Source organism: Anser anser (assembly GCF_964211835.1).
Source record: "Anser anser genome assembly, chromosome: 2".
Classification (NCBI taxonomy): domain Eukaryota; kingdom Metazoa; phylum Chordata; class Aves; order Anseriformes; family Anatidae; genus Anser; species Anser anser.
The window spans coordinates 83,794,004-83,809,319 of NC_139721.1; the positions used below are offsets into that span (position 1 = coordinate 83,794,004).

Consider the following 15,316-nt stretch of genomic DNA (forward strand, 5'->3'; position numbering starts at 1 on the left):
ACAGATTCCTGTGATTGCTATGAGGATGAGATTTTTCTTGATTTCATACTCTCCTTGGAGACAGCAGAAGGGTATAAAGGGGGTTGAGCTCTGATAAATGACAGCATTCAGCAGCTGCTCAGTGTGCTCAGAAAGAAACAACAGGCTGTGATTACCAGTCCAAATCTGCTAACTACCTCTAATTGGTCAGCAACTTAACTTTTTCTAGTTCAGAGAAGTGAACATATATTCCCTTGCAAGAAGTAATTATATCTGATCTTCACTATCCTTCTGTATAGGAACAAGGTTTCTAATGACTCAAATATACATGAGTCAAAAAGGAGAATGGGAGAGATTAGTGTTTAAAAAAAAAATATCTGGGAAATGCTATCTTGAAGGTATTTAGTCTTTATTCCAAGAAATTCTAACTCGTTACAGCCTCTTGGGCCTTTATACAGGCTGTAGATTCAGACAATGCAGCTATGTGCTATGCTGTGGAGATATGCAGAGGTAGGAGGTATCTGACGTGGAATCTCAGACTGCTTCATTAGGACCTAACTGTGTGACTGGAGTAGACTGCTGAGTAATAAGCATCAAGAAAGAGGCATTTGGCAAAAGCATGCAGTCCCAGTTATCTGGAGAACTGGTAAGTACGTCCCATCATTAACAGTGCTGCCATAGGTGAATCTCATCTGCTTCATGCAGGGAGACTGATTAGAATTGATGTGTCTGGATAATAGGGGCCCAAACCTCCAGATACTGCTTTGTTTTGTGTCTGGCAGATAGAAGGTTATGTTGCTTATGGAAAAAAAATGCCTTAAATAGTGCAGGATGTCAATATCAAAGTGAAGACAAAAGGTTTATGAATGACAGGACTTGTGTTGAATAAATAGACAATTCCAAAAGGGAAGCAGAGATAAGAATTTTGCTTTGATGACAGTATTTATTTTTCCTTCTGTCTCTGAAGGCTACTCTTTAAAAATCATGAATATGTTGCATTTGTAAATAAGGTGTGGTATAAAAACATATAATGCAGCTTCATTATATGATAAGAGTGAAATGTGTTCCCTGTGGAGAAAAATCGATACTAAAGATCAAAGAAAGATCTTCAAAAGGCCTAGCATAAAGGATTTACAAGTATTGTATTTCTTAGTTCCCCTCATGTTAATGAAAAGCAGATCCTGTAAAAAGGATCATTATTGGAGAAAAAGGGTCTTCTTCTCTATCTCTCTCTTTCTCTCTCTCTCTCTCTTTTTTTTTTTTTTTTAATGTGAAAATACACATTTTGCTTTTGTAATCCAGTGAGCTGCTGCCTCAGGAGAAGATATTTTTTAAGTCTTTTTTCAGACTGATTGAATACCATTGCTCAGAAGTAAGAGACCTTATACAGGATGGGTCAGAAATGCTGCAGGCTTCATTCACTAACTGACAGGAGGATGGGTGGGGAGAAATAGGCCAGAAACTGTTTCATATGTACCTCAGAAGGGACTTGCTCCAGAGAAGGGCAGATGGTATTTTCACCACCCAGGGAGAGTTGCTTTAACTCGCAGCTGTGTCTCTGCATGAATCTTTGCCAGCGGGAATTGTCCAGACATGAATCAACATGTTCTCCTGCCAGATCCACCCACCTGTAGGACTGGCATTACTCACTGTGAGTGTTGTAGAGAGGGTGGCTCAAGCCTGGGTTGAATTTGGACCAGAGTCTTCAATGTATGTGCCCAAGAGGTTGGCAAAACTTTAAAATAAATGCTCTCTCTCTCTCTTGTCACAGGAAGATAAATGTTTATTATAATGCACCTACAATCCATAGATTTATTTGCCTAAAGACATTAATTCAACAGCCATTCCAATATAAATTACTATTAGTTCACGTTCCCCACAACTTTATTTATATTTGTGTGAGTCCTTGATTCGTGTAGCTAAGGGAACCCACACTGGTGTCCCAGGCACAAAAAAAGTGTCTTCAGCTGTTTCCTTGTGAAATTTTCAGCTGATTTTGTCTCCATCATGTAAACAGCTAAATGGATCAACAACCAAAAAAAAAAAAAAAAATTTGGGCAAAATGTGATTCCAAAACTCAGCTCCAAAATGTTTGCAGTGGCAGTTGCTGTGTGGGGATTTTTTCTTTTTTTAGTAAGACTCTCATTTCTGCATCTGCATGTGGTCTGAGTATTCAAGGAATGGGTGTTCACCAGTTGAGGATCTGTCCCTTATGTGCTTGGGATCCCTCGTAAGATACTTCAGTTCTCTGAGAAATAAATGAAAACACTTGATTCTCATGGGTTGAGTGCCAGGAGTTCGTAGTCAAGATGTACATTGGCTGTTTTCTTTTCATCCTTCCAATGTTGCCCTCAACCCCATCTTTACCTATGAAGAAAACCCATCTTATGAAGAGGGAAGAGGAAAGGAAAAATTAGGAAGATTAAAACAGAAAGAGCTTGCTTTTTAAAAGTCATCTGTCAATGATACATCTACAGTCTATTCATTTCTGTAGGTTCAGTGTACTCAGAGAACATTTGAGCGCTGCAGTTGGAGGGAGGGCATGTATACACGTATCTGTGCTTTTTTTAATTAGTCAGAGGAGCAATAGAAGTGAACCTAAAGTGATACAGATCTAGCCTCTAGCTAAGTCTTTATATTCACAGAATCACAGAACTGAAGGGATTGGAAGGGACCTCGAAAGATCATTGGGTCCAAACCCTCTGCCAAAGCAGGTTCCTTAGAGCAGGCTGCCCAGGTAGGCGTCCAGACATGCCTTGAATATCTCCAGAGAAGGAGACTCCATAACCTCCCTGGGTAGCCTGTTCCAGTGAAAGTATTATTGGTGTCCATTTGCAGTTTCTTGTATACTCTGCATTACTACGGCTTCACTGCTCTTAGTATTCAGGCTCAGTAGATTAAAGCTATATTCAGATATTTTGTTTGCAGAAGAAACACAGCCAAAGTCAATGAAACCACTCCCATGCATGTAGATTACATAAGATTTACACTTCCTATATCCTGTTTAAATACATATTTTAGTTTTACAAATTGTATGGCTCACCGTGAACATCAATTGCATCCTTTCTATTTAAAGACTAGAGAGAGCAATATGCAATACTGCTGCCGCAGTTAACTCTGCTATTTTTAGACATAAATGAGCACTGCAGCCTCTGTCTTTAAAAACAGAATTTTACTTCACTATTAACAAATGATACAAACTAATGTGGGATACATCATCAAGTTGCTGAAGGTTAGCATTTCTTCATGTCATGCTTGTGAGTGACTGTGCTGCACTAATTGAAAACATTGCCATGGCAATTGCTATAGAAACATTTAAATTGGCATCATTGCTAACAAATCCTTGCTATTGATCCCAGCAGGGCTTATTTCACACTACACCTGAAGAATCTAAATAGAATATTTTACTTTAGGACTTCGAAAAGATATATATTTTTTTTCAGTTGCTAATGTGCTCAGGAAAATCATGTCTTTCATACAGACATAATTCATTTACCTGGAACACTTGTGGGATTCTGATATCAGAGTCCTTACTGCAAGGATAGACTGTAATGATTTTAGGCAGCCACCATGGATCTCTCAAAATATAAAAATCAAATCCACTCAGATTCTCTGATTTTTAAAGTGGGGAAAGAATGAAAGTTCTCCACAATCTGGAGCATTAAAACGTTTAATATAAGATTAGGCCATCTTAAAGAAGTTTACAATGCACCTATGAAGAAAAACATTTTTCCATTGTTTAACAAGAACAATAAATTAACTGTTGAACAGTGTAAATAGTGGAAGCAGAGGTGAATTAAGAGATATAGCATATATAATTTAAATCAGTTACCAAGAACAAAAAACATTAAAATTATGCTCTCTATTTTGAGACCTAACATCTTTGCTCCTCTTAGAAGAATTCAAATAAAAATTTTACCATAATGTTTAGCAGGTCCAGACTCGTCCAGCCTAATAAATCTCTCTTTACAGCTAGAACATCCTACTACTGTAAAAATCAAAAGCAGGAAATAATGAGAAATATCAAATCTTTTATTTATTTTTTTATTTATTCAGTCATTCCAAAAGCAGGCTTTTGTCCTTGACATGAAGTCCTTCTGCTACTTAGCAAGGCAATCAGTAGAGGGCAGCACTACACAGAAAGACATACATTTTGAACAGTCTCAACAGGCTGGGACAAAATACAGGAACCTAGATACATCCTAGGAGAAAACTCTGTTAAAAGATTGTTATTTGCAAAGACATAATTGCTTATAGTGGGCTCAAAGCATCTGTACACAGCACACTGTGGTCCTTTGGACAGGTGCTCTTACTTTTCCAGACAACGCCAGAATCCTTAGTTTCAGCATTAAACTACACCTGCTGAGTCTTCTGAATACAACTCTTGACCCATGTGAACAGCTGACTACCAGGTGAGATATGTAAGCCAACGACTACTTTGAAGTATTTCTTTGAGTACAAAGAAAAGAGTAGTATAAGCATCTCATGCATTTGAATAAGTACAGCAAATAGGTTTTAGAAAGAAAGGAATGGGGAGAATTTGGGGAGATTAAAAATGTTTAATTTTGAGATAGTGAAAATGAAACATTTGAAATTTTCATTTCTATTTCCATCTGAAACTATCACAAAACCAAATATGCAATCACACACCTCTAAATGACCCCATGAAATTATATTGATGTTCTCTTCCACTAGTACTGTATCAAAAAAGAATAAAAATAAAACAAACTAAATCATCTGAGTGTTAGATTTTTCTAATTTTTTAAAATAATGGCTTTGGTAGAGAAAACCGTTTGTTGTTTTTTTTTTAATAACTTAGTAGTCTTCCAAGCCTTACTGGTTTTATAAAATATATATTTTAGGTTTTTCAGTAGTTACGTAGATTTACTATGTAGTAAAATTATACACGTGTAGTTGTCAGAGATTTTTTTCTATGCAGAAGAGCTGATAAATTCCAAGAAATTAGAGAAATTAATCAGTAGTGATTTAAATACATAAAACCATAAAGTTTAGCTAAGTTGCAACACATCACTCATATCTAAAGCAAAAGCAATCAAATTCAAAATTTTATCAATATGAATATTTGCACATTTTATACTTCAGAATGTATACAAGATGAATTCTTGGACTACAGCCCAACAAGTAAGTAATATAATGCAACCCTGATAGAGCAAGCACAGCTTGAGTACACATCAAGCAAGATTTCTCAGGAGAAGACAGGAGACTAGAGCCATTTTGCAAAATAGAAGATCTGCCTTTTGAGTGCAGTATTTTCAAATGTAGCTCCTGTTTCTATTTACTTTACTTCCATTCTATATCTCAACCAGGTATTTACAAAGTCAGAAGAGGCCCAGGAATCTGCCTCTGATGAGATTGCCATGTTTTATGTGATTGATTGATAAATATTTTTGATAAATAGTTTTATTAAGTGATAAATAGTTTTATTAACTGATAAATGCTACTTCAGCCTATACTCAATTATTCAGGATATTATAATAATCAAATTTATGTTAAAATCAGGATAAAAGATTGGACTCGTTGTCGTGGTGGTTTTGGTTTTTAGCTTTTATGTGTATATATATAAATCTCTTGATTTTTATCTAGTAAGCTTGAAACACAAGGTAATGTCATCATGTATATGACATGTTTAGCACTGAACAACAACAAACATTACTGACATTGAATTAGCCACAGAAGGGTTCTCCTTTGGTCCCATGTACACAACAGGAACATATTGAGCTTTACAAAGGAAAGAACAAGATTTTTATTATACCTACAGAATTCAAAGAAAACACATCCCATAATGTATGTCAAGATCTACATAATGCATTACTTTATGCAAATAGAATTAATTTACTTTGTGCTTTGATTCTTCAATTAAAGTGAAGTAATAGACATTTTTTCTGCATTATATCTATGATCTTCTACATAAATTTGTCACCTACTAAATTGTAGATTTATTGTTTTTGAACACGATGTTAGAAAGTGATAAATATTCCAAGCCCCCACTTCTTGCTTAGATGAAACTCCGTTTGAAGTTGCTAAACTGCTAAGACTTTGATCCTTCTTTAGGACTTCTAGTTAAGATCCTGAGACCATACAGATTATCATAATTTTAAGGAGAACTCCATACAAAGGCCCAATTCAATCTATGTAATCATTAAGGTATTTAGAGTACAATTCACTAAATGTTTTCCATTAAACACTTTACTTTCTCAGCTGAAAAATGATTTTCACCAATAGCATCTTATTTCCATAAATTTCCACCTTTTTATATAGAAACACACACACACACACAAAGTAAAAGTAGCTTCTGGTAAGGTTGGGTTTTGGGAGAAAGCAGGATAGGGATGTATGGTTTTTTTTTGTTTGTTTGTTTTTGTTTTGTTTTGTTTTGTTTTGTTTTTAATTTCATATATTCAATATACTAAAATTTCTTGGTGTTATGCTCCCTTGTTACTATCACTTTTCATGGACCAGCTTCCCAAAGCAGAATCACAGAATCATAGAATATGCCGAGTTGGAAGGGACCCATAAGGATCATCAAGTCCAACTCCTGGCACCGCACAGGTCTGCCCAAACGTTTAGACCATGTGACTAAGTGCACAGTCCAATCTCTTCTTATATTCAGACAGGCTAGGTGCAGTGACCTGACACTGGGGAGCCTGTTCCAGGGTGCAATCACCTTTTCGGAGAAAAACCTCTTCCTGATGTCCAGCTTAAACTTCCCCTGCCTCAGCTTAACACCATTCCTGTGGGTCCTGTCACTGGTGATTACAGAGAATAGGTCACCTGCCTCTCCACTCCCCCTCGCGAGGAAGTTGTAGACTGCGATGAGATTCCCCCCTCAGCCTCCTCTTCTCCAGGCTGAACAGGCCAAGTGAACTCAGCTGCTCCTCATATATCTTCCCCTCTAGGCCCTTCACCATCTTCGTTGCCCTCCTCTGGACACTCTCCAACAGTTTAATGTCCTTTTTGTACTGTGGTGCCCAGAACTGCACACAGTACTCGAGGTGAGGCCGCACCAGCGAAGAGTAGAGCGAGACAATCACTTCCCTCGACTGACTAGCAATGCTGTGCTTGATGCACCCCAGGATACGGTTGGCCCTCCTGACCCGTACCAGGTGCAGGCCCCGGCACTTGCTTTTGTTAAACTTCATGTAGTTGGTGATCGACCAGCTCTCCAATCTGTCCAGATCTCTCTGCAAGGTCTTTCCACCCTCAGTAGAGTCTACAACTCCTCCAAGTTTGGTGTCGTCGACAAATTTGCTCAAAACACCTTCTAGTCCTACATCCAAATCATTTATAAAAACATTGAAGAGGACTGGCCCTAAAATGGAGCCTTGAGGGACCCCACTAGTGACCATCCACCATTCAGCTGTGGCCCCATTTACCACAACCCTTTGATCCCTGCCCGTCAGCCAATTGCTCACCCATAGTATGTTTTTGTTTAGCTGTATGCTGGACATTTTGTCCAGTAGGATCCTATGGGAAACGGTGTCAAAAGCCTTGCTGAAGTCCAAAAAGATCACATCAGCTGGTTTCCCTTGGTCAACTAGATGGGTGATCTTACCATAAAAAGAAATCAAATTTGTTAGGAAGGACCTTCCCCTCATGAACCCATGTTGGCTGGGACCAATGGCTGCATTGTCCCCCAGGTGCGCTTCAATAACTTCAAGGATCATCCTCTCCATAATTTTACCAGGCACTGACGTGAGATGGACAGGCCTGTAATTGCTAGGGTCTTCTTTCTTACCCTTCTTGAAAATTGGCACAACATTTGCCAGTTTCCAGTCCAATGGGACCTCTCCAGATTCCCAAGATCATTGAAAAATAATTGAGAGAGGTCCCGCGATGACATCAGCCAGCTCTTTAAGCACCCTGGGATGAATCCCATCCGGACCCATGGACTTGTATGGATCCAGGTGGAGCAGCAAATCCCACACATGTTCAGGGTTGGTTGGGAGTTTGTCCTTCCCACTGTCATGGTCCTCCAGCTCAGGGTACCCTGGGTCCCGAAGCCCATCGTCAGTGTTGAAGACAGAGGCAAAGAAGGCGTTAAACGTCTCTGCTTTGCCTGTGTCATGGTCTGTGAGGAGACCCTCCCCATCTAGTAGCGGACCTATGTTTTCTTTGGTTCTCCTTTTTCTGTTCACTCAAAAGTAAGCTTCTGTTTACTCAAAAGTAAGCTATACTTTTGCTGCTGAACTGTTTTCCTAGTTTTTTTGTAATACACAGCAGCTCAGCTAATATCCTAAAACAAAAGCAGGCTTGACACGTAACCTAGGTTATGGAAGAGACTGAGGCATCAGGCATCTCACTTGAACTGCCAAATGAAGAGTATGGGCTTTCCAAAAAACAAACCAAACAAACAAATAAGAAAACACACTTTGTTTTTGTTTAAATGTTATTAATTACAAACTTCTATAGGAAAAAAAAAATCAGTGTCAGTTTCAGAATTAATAATAATAATAATGCATGTCATTAAATTCCTCATTCATTCCAGAGAGGAAAAAATGAAATACACTTCAAATGCACTATTGTGTCCCCAGAGCAGAATTTGGTAAACCCCAGCAGTATTCCTATGAAAAGAAACTTATCTAAATAGTACTTCCTTTTTTTTTTTTTTCTTGTAAAATGTATCTGTTGAAGACATCAATAAAGCTTTAAATTTCATTTTCTATCATGAACTCCTTTGTGCAGAAAACGATATGCATTCATATTTCTTATTAATCATGAAATAACATAAAATACATATTTGCAGAAACTTCTGAACAGATAGCAAGAGAGGATGGCATCAGACTGAGCTGGCAGAGATTAGGTTGGAAGATTTCTGACTGTTTCATTATCTCAGGATGTAGCTGATAGCTAAAGGTTTCTGATCAAGAAGTATCTTTTTCAACTTATGTTTTAAATTAATGTCCATATACAGTGTGAGAGGGTGAAATAATAATAATAATAATAAAAGATAAAGGAGACCTTAAAGGACTTGGCTTTAAAATGTGTAATTGATTCTTGCATATAATTGTCTTAAGAAATGTTCGAACCTAGAACTGGTCTTCATTCATATGGTTTTATGAAATTTGTATGGATCATTGTCATGATCATTAGGCTGTCGATTTATTTGTTTCCTTAAGGCTACAGCCTTATGGAAACAAGATTACTGCAATTTACTCATATATATATATTTTTTTTTCCATCCTGTAGGTCCTATTTACACGAGGAATAGAATTTTTGAAAATTTTGTTCTGCTGAATTATTAGAGAAGTGGAGTCTAACAGCATCTCTGTAAATGATGAGGACTTACTCCTTCTTGACAGTTTTGCTTTGGAGCTGTATGCTTCATGCTGTTCGTATGATGCCATCACAAAAAAGGATTAACAAGCACTCACAAAGTGAAAGGATAACCGGATTGTCAGGGAATGATGGAGAAACACTGCACCGCACCAAGCGTGGTTGGATGTGGAATCAATTCTTCTTGCTGGAGGAATACACAGGTCCAGATACTCAATATGTGGGCAAGGTAAGGCTTGTATTTAAAGGATTCTTCAGAGGTGATGCATCTGACAACCTTGGTATTTTCCCTCCCTGTCCACGGTAGTTTTGCCTTCTGTGTTGTAATGGTCCCAATTTCTCATTTAAGTAAAAAAAACCACGTCATGGAACACCTGAAGCTTCCTTAATTTTTCAAAGTTGTGGGAGCAATGAAGTAGTTTAGTGAATAAAAAAAGAAACTGTTCGGACTAAAATGTTACAATTTCTTATTACATATGCCCATGCTAGTTTTAACACTGAATCATTTTGTTTTCAACTGTTAAGCATAAATATTAGATAAGGGAATAGAGAAGTTATGCCTTCATTCATCTACCTTGTGGCATTTGCCAGTATACTAGGATGTATGTTTCCTCAAACGAAATACAAAATTCTATTTATCAACAATAAAATTGCTGCCTGTGCACAATTCTAAGCATGAATAGAAGAAGAATACAAAAACAAAAACAAACAAACAAACAAAAAAACCACCATGTTTTTCATCATTTCTCCAATAAACTAACTGGGATCTTTGCTTAACACGTTGAAAGACTTTCCATTCTTCGTGACCGGCCTACATCAGCTATTGCCAACAAAACCACTTCTGAATTTCACAATCTCCACAGTTCTACTTTTATTGATAACACACAGTTCAAGGGTTTCCTCATTTCTCACCCTCTGTTGTGCTTCAACATGCACAGATCTGCTTTGCATTGTGGTATAACTGTACAATCCTGGTAGAAACCTAGAATACATACACTTGCAAATGACTTGCAAAATAAGAATACATACACCACCATCCAGAATGACTTGCAAAATAAGGAAATGTTTATTTTAAAATGTTGTTAATAAATGTTCATTCCAATTTCTGTCATTCATCCACAGCATTGTCAGTAATAAGTATTATCTGTCACATTAGCTGTCACATTTTCTAGTGCCTAACTACCAAATGGATTGAGGCATTTTTAATTAAAAGACTGCAAAATGTTTTTGAACTTTTGTTAATCTCTCTGGTCATGGAAGGCATGTTCAACTGGAAAACATGCTTTGTTAATAAGAAATGCCAGATAAGCCAACTATAACTATGATAACTATGAACTTGATTCTGACCTCATTTATAACAACACTACACTCATAAAATTCTGTTTTCAGTTAAATTAATTTCTACTTGTAGTGGCAGAAATAAGATGAGATCAAATAATCCTATTGCTAGATTATTTATTTGTGTATAAAATAGGACGGTTTGTGGTTAGTGAAGGGATCTTCAATAAAGAGTAAACTAATTGCATACAGAAATTTCTAAACAAAATTTGGTTGGAAGTACCTTTCAATACTAAGTAAATTTGCAAAGAAAACATACAACAAGGTACATAATACAGACCTCCACAGGAGTTCTACCTAGAGTCATAGAAATATTTTTTGTTAAAATAGAAAGCTTGTCATAAAAGGTAAGTAAATAACAAACATAAGAGTTGATTGCAGTTTCAATCACATTATTACAGATGGTTGGATTCATCTATGCCATCCTAAATCTCAAATAAATTAACCTTACATCAAGATGCTTATCAGCATCTCTGTTTCACACAAGGAAAATTAATCACTGAGAAGGTCTAAATGGTATTTTGTAGCAGGTGAAAGTTTACTCTGCATTTATTCTTAAACAACTAAAAGCCATTGGACCTTATTAGTATAGAGCTGAGTCCAAGAAGGAAAACAAATACCCATATGACAGTTGGATCTGAGATGATATATTTCTTATGATTCAGAGAATGAAAACATTAATTTTTTTACCACATTTCTTTGCCAAATCTTGTACAGAGGTGCTGAGTGAGGGGGCAGTATTAGTGATTGTCTAAACAGATAGAAATCAGCACAAATATTACTCTGTGTTCCAAAAATATGGCATTGGACTGAAGTGAAGCACTCCATATGGTCACATTAACTTTAGTACGGTTCATGACATGACAAAATGAATGTGGCTCTGTCCTCAGTGGCATAAAAGAACAGTAATTCCAATTCAGTTAGTTCATATTATCCATAGTACATGTGGTTACAGAACAGCTCCAAAAGACAGCTGCTAAAACAAGAAACTATTTTTTTTTAATAAAAAGCAAAAGTTTTTTGAAGAATATTACCTCTGAGAAAGACTTGAATCTCAAGTTTAATATTCTGCTCAAAGTGACGGAAATTAGCAAAAAAAAAAAAGTGCTAAGAAAAATCATTTTTATTCCCAACCTTGGGGACTATCTAGTAGAAAGAGTTCTTATCCAGTCCCTCTTTAACACAGATATGCACAGACAGGTAGAGTACTGGGGTAGAATAATAAATGCTATACTAGAAATAAAAATTAAGTGAATTAAGAAAATTTATCAGGAAATAAACTTTGAAAGGATCGTAGCTATTGAAATAATAAGTTAGTTTTCCTTCCAGAGTTTGATTTTCAAACAATTTTACTCAATTAAGTAATTCGTGTTTTGTTAGTGAGGTTACTTTGTTTTATTCTCTTGTGTGTTCTGTTATTGGCAGTGGGGTGAGATAGTGCATCCCTCAGTACAACATGTTATTATACAATTTATTTACAAAGCAGCATGGGTACATGTGATGGAGAGCTATTCTGTGATGTCTGTACCTCTCACTCCCAATGCTCAGCCCCTCAGCCCAGTTTAGACCAGTACCAGAGACCCAAGGGAAATGCACACTCTCTCCAGCCACTGCACTGTCCATATCCTAATTGTGTTCTGGTCTCTATGTGGGGACTTCTGCCTTGGGGTCAGCCCTGACTTGCTTTCAGAGGTTGCTGGAGGGAGGGAGTCCCTCCTGTAAATCTGAGGGGTTATTGTCTTAAGTACTGCTTTTTAAAATTAGATTGTCTGCAGCCAATGGCCTCACCAGAGAAGTAGGCCCAGGACAATCTTTCCTTATATCTAAGCCTCCATCACCTCATCACTTTTTATTTTTATTTTATTTTATTTTATTTTATTTTATTTTATTTTATTTTATTTTATTTTATTTTATTTTATTTTATTTTATTTTATTTTATTTTATTTTATTATTTTATTTTATTATTTTATTTTATTTTATTTTTATTTTATTTTATTATTTTATTTTATTTATTTTATTTTATTTTTTCACTTTCCTGTGGGGTAGTCTAAACAGTTAGAGTTTGTAATTAACTTGAATGGAAGTTGGGTGTAGTTGGGTGTACTAAGAAGATAGATGACAAACCCAGCTCCATGCAAAGCTGGAGCATGGCTCCCAGGCTGTTAAAGTGGGTAACATGGTGTTATTGAACTCTGAAAAGACAGAAGAGTGCTTATGTTCCCAATTATTGCTAGACAGCTTTTGGACAAAGGCAGTGGTAATGGCATAAAATGGGCACCAATAAGTGCATCCAATGCACTTAGCAGAAATAGAAAATATTGCTTGGCGAACAAAGGAAGTTAGCATTCAACAGCTGTCACAAGGCTGGATGGCCAGAACAATTGCAGTAAAGAAATTTCTCAAAGAACAAACCTAAATCATTAAACACATTTCAGAGACAATGCTGTGGTGGTTTTACCACATATATATGCAGAACAATTACCTTGTGAGTGTCATGGAAGGTAAGTTAAATCCAGAGAACCTGCAGTATATCTATCATGCATCTTTGTTTCCTTCTCCCAAGTCAGAGGTTACATCCGTCCTGAAGACTGCTTCCCAGCATAAAAAATAAATACTTAAGAATCCCTTAAATTTTGTAGGTTCTGTTACTCATATCTGCGACAATACAAAAGCTATCAATTTCTCCCTGTTTAAAATTAACAGAGAGAGGTAGGGTTAAGCAGTATCAGAGTATTGATTAAGAATTTGTCCAAGAATTTTTTTTTTATTAAAACACAAAAATTATCATGTTATTTCAAGGTGTCTGTTGCTGAATGTGAAGGTTAAATATCTTAGTGGAATCATCAATATGAGGAATTTTCACAGAATGTAGTAAGATGAACTATAAAACCCATTCTGCCTACTGAGAATTCACAAAAAGGGAAAAAAAAAAAAGTGGGTTACAATATAACATTCAGATTTAAAAGTCTGAGAAAAGTTTATTTTTAAACAGAAAAGGAATAGGTGACATTATTTTATGAAGATTAAAGGGGTTGTGGGGAAAAAAAATAAAAGACTAATATGATATTCTTTGATTTCACTACGGAGGTCATAGATCCAATTTTTCAGCTGCTACTAACTTTAAAGAAGCAAAAAAGCACAAGCTGAAGCCAGACTCAGAACCCAAGGAATGGAATCTCAAACACTGGTTTTCTGTGAGAGAAAAGTCTATCAAAATTTGCTCACTTCCTAAACAAACATATCAAGAAGATAACTTAGAAAAGGACTCTCAATTTAGAAATATTAGTGTTGATGAGGATCATGTTCATTAATTAAAGAAAAAGCTAATAAAATGCACAGGAGGCTCAAAGCAGATAGCCCTTCAGGGATAATTAGTTTTATTTTCCAAAGCTGGCACTGAATTTATTAGCCTCTATTTCTAATTAGCTTACCTGATACCCACTGAATGTGCATCAGTTGTGCAAAATGCCAGATATCCCACCTCTTTACTGCAGTCCCTAGGAAGAAATAGCCCTAACCAAATTCATCAACCGTTTTGAAAAATACAGTTCTTTAGAACAATAGTATATGCAAATGATTTCAAGAGGTGAGATTTTTCTTCCTTTTATTAAGTCACTCCAATATCCTTTTATATAAAAACTAGTATTTTCCTGTATCAAAAAATGCATTTTGCTAATCAAAGACAGTTGATAGGCAAATAATGTGTGAAGTTTCATGCAATGTCTGGTAGATAAACAATGAACTGTACAATATAAAATGCCTCAAATATCTATCATATCCAAGAACCTGAAAACAAACAAACAATAACAAATAAAATTATTGTATATCACCCAGAAGAAACAGAATTTTTCATACTAGGGGAGGAAATACAAATCCAAAAGAACTCGCAGTGCTCAAAATTAACTGTTCCATGAATAATCTCCTATTTAATAATTTTGTAAAAATAAATGAACTAGTGTTTGCATGTCATGGGCACCATTTAAACTGGATACAAACCGATGAAAAATCTCAATTCTACCTTCAGTTAACCAGTGAGCTTGATTCACGACATCTGCCCATGTCTTATAAAAAAGTATAAAGAAAAGTATAAAGAAGGTGTTTTTTTGGTGGGCAGATTGCAACATATATTCAAATGTAACCAATTATTTTGTGTAAACTTCAAGTACAAGTTTTCAGACATTGACAAGTGGGATTGTCTGCCTTACAGGAAAAGTGAGAGACAAGACTGAAAGAACTTCGTGTAACAATATAGGACATCTTGCTGAGTTACCACATTTACCAGAATTTAAAATTTTGCTCAGTCGACCCATTATACTGTTGTGGTTTTTTGTTGATTTTTTGTTGTTGGTGGTGGTGGTTGGTTGGTTAGTTAGTTGTGGTTTTATTTAGTTTTGTTTGTTTTGTTTTGTTTTTCTTGTTTGTTTTTCTTATTTCATGGAATTGGGTAGACAGAAAATGGGATTAGTGAAGTCTCTATCAGTTTTACCCCAGTTCATCCATGTCCTCTCAACCATGTTGCCAAGGCCACGCTCAGCCTCTGCCCTGGGAAGTTTGGGAGGGAGGAGCTTGTGCCTGAAGGGGTCACAGTAATCATAATTTCCTCATCATGAAGTATAATATTCTCATCTTCCTCAAAAATATTTTTGATTTAATATATAAATATTGTTTTCTCTAAATATTGAATTTTACCTTAATGCTGCTTTTA

The 15,316-nt window shown here is 36.2% G+C and overlaps 1 protein-coding gene across 5 annotated transcripts in view; it reads left to right on the forward strand.

Moving 5' to 3' along the window:
* CDH9 (cadherin 9) overlaps window positions 1-15,316 on the forward strand; it is a 102,787-nt gene that overhangs the window by 23,028 nt on the left and 64,443 nt on the right. For 2 of the 5 annotated variants that reach the window (XM_083825610.1, XM_083825611.1), the window contains exon 2: window positions 9,187-9,502. The exons of 1 other annotated variant lie outside the window; for it this stretch is intronic. In XM_083825610.1, the coding sequence (XP_083681736.1) occupies window positions 9,272-9,502 (231 nt within the window). In that variant the 5' untranslated portion in view covers window positions 9,187-9,271. Of the gene's footprint in view, window positions 1-9,186; window positions 9,503-15,316 lie in introns of those variants that run through there. 2 more of the 5 variants (XM_083825612.1, XM_083825613.1) reach the window with 2 other exon arrangements.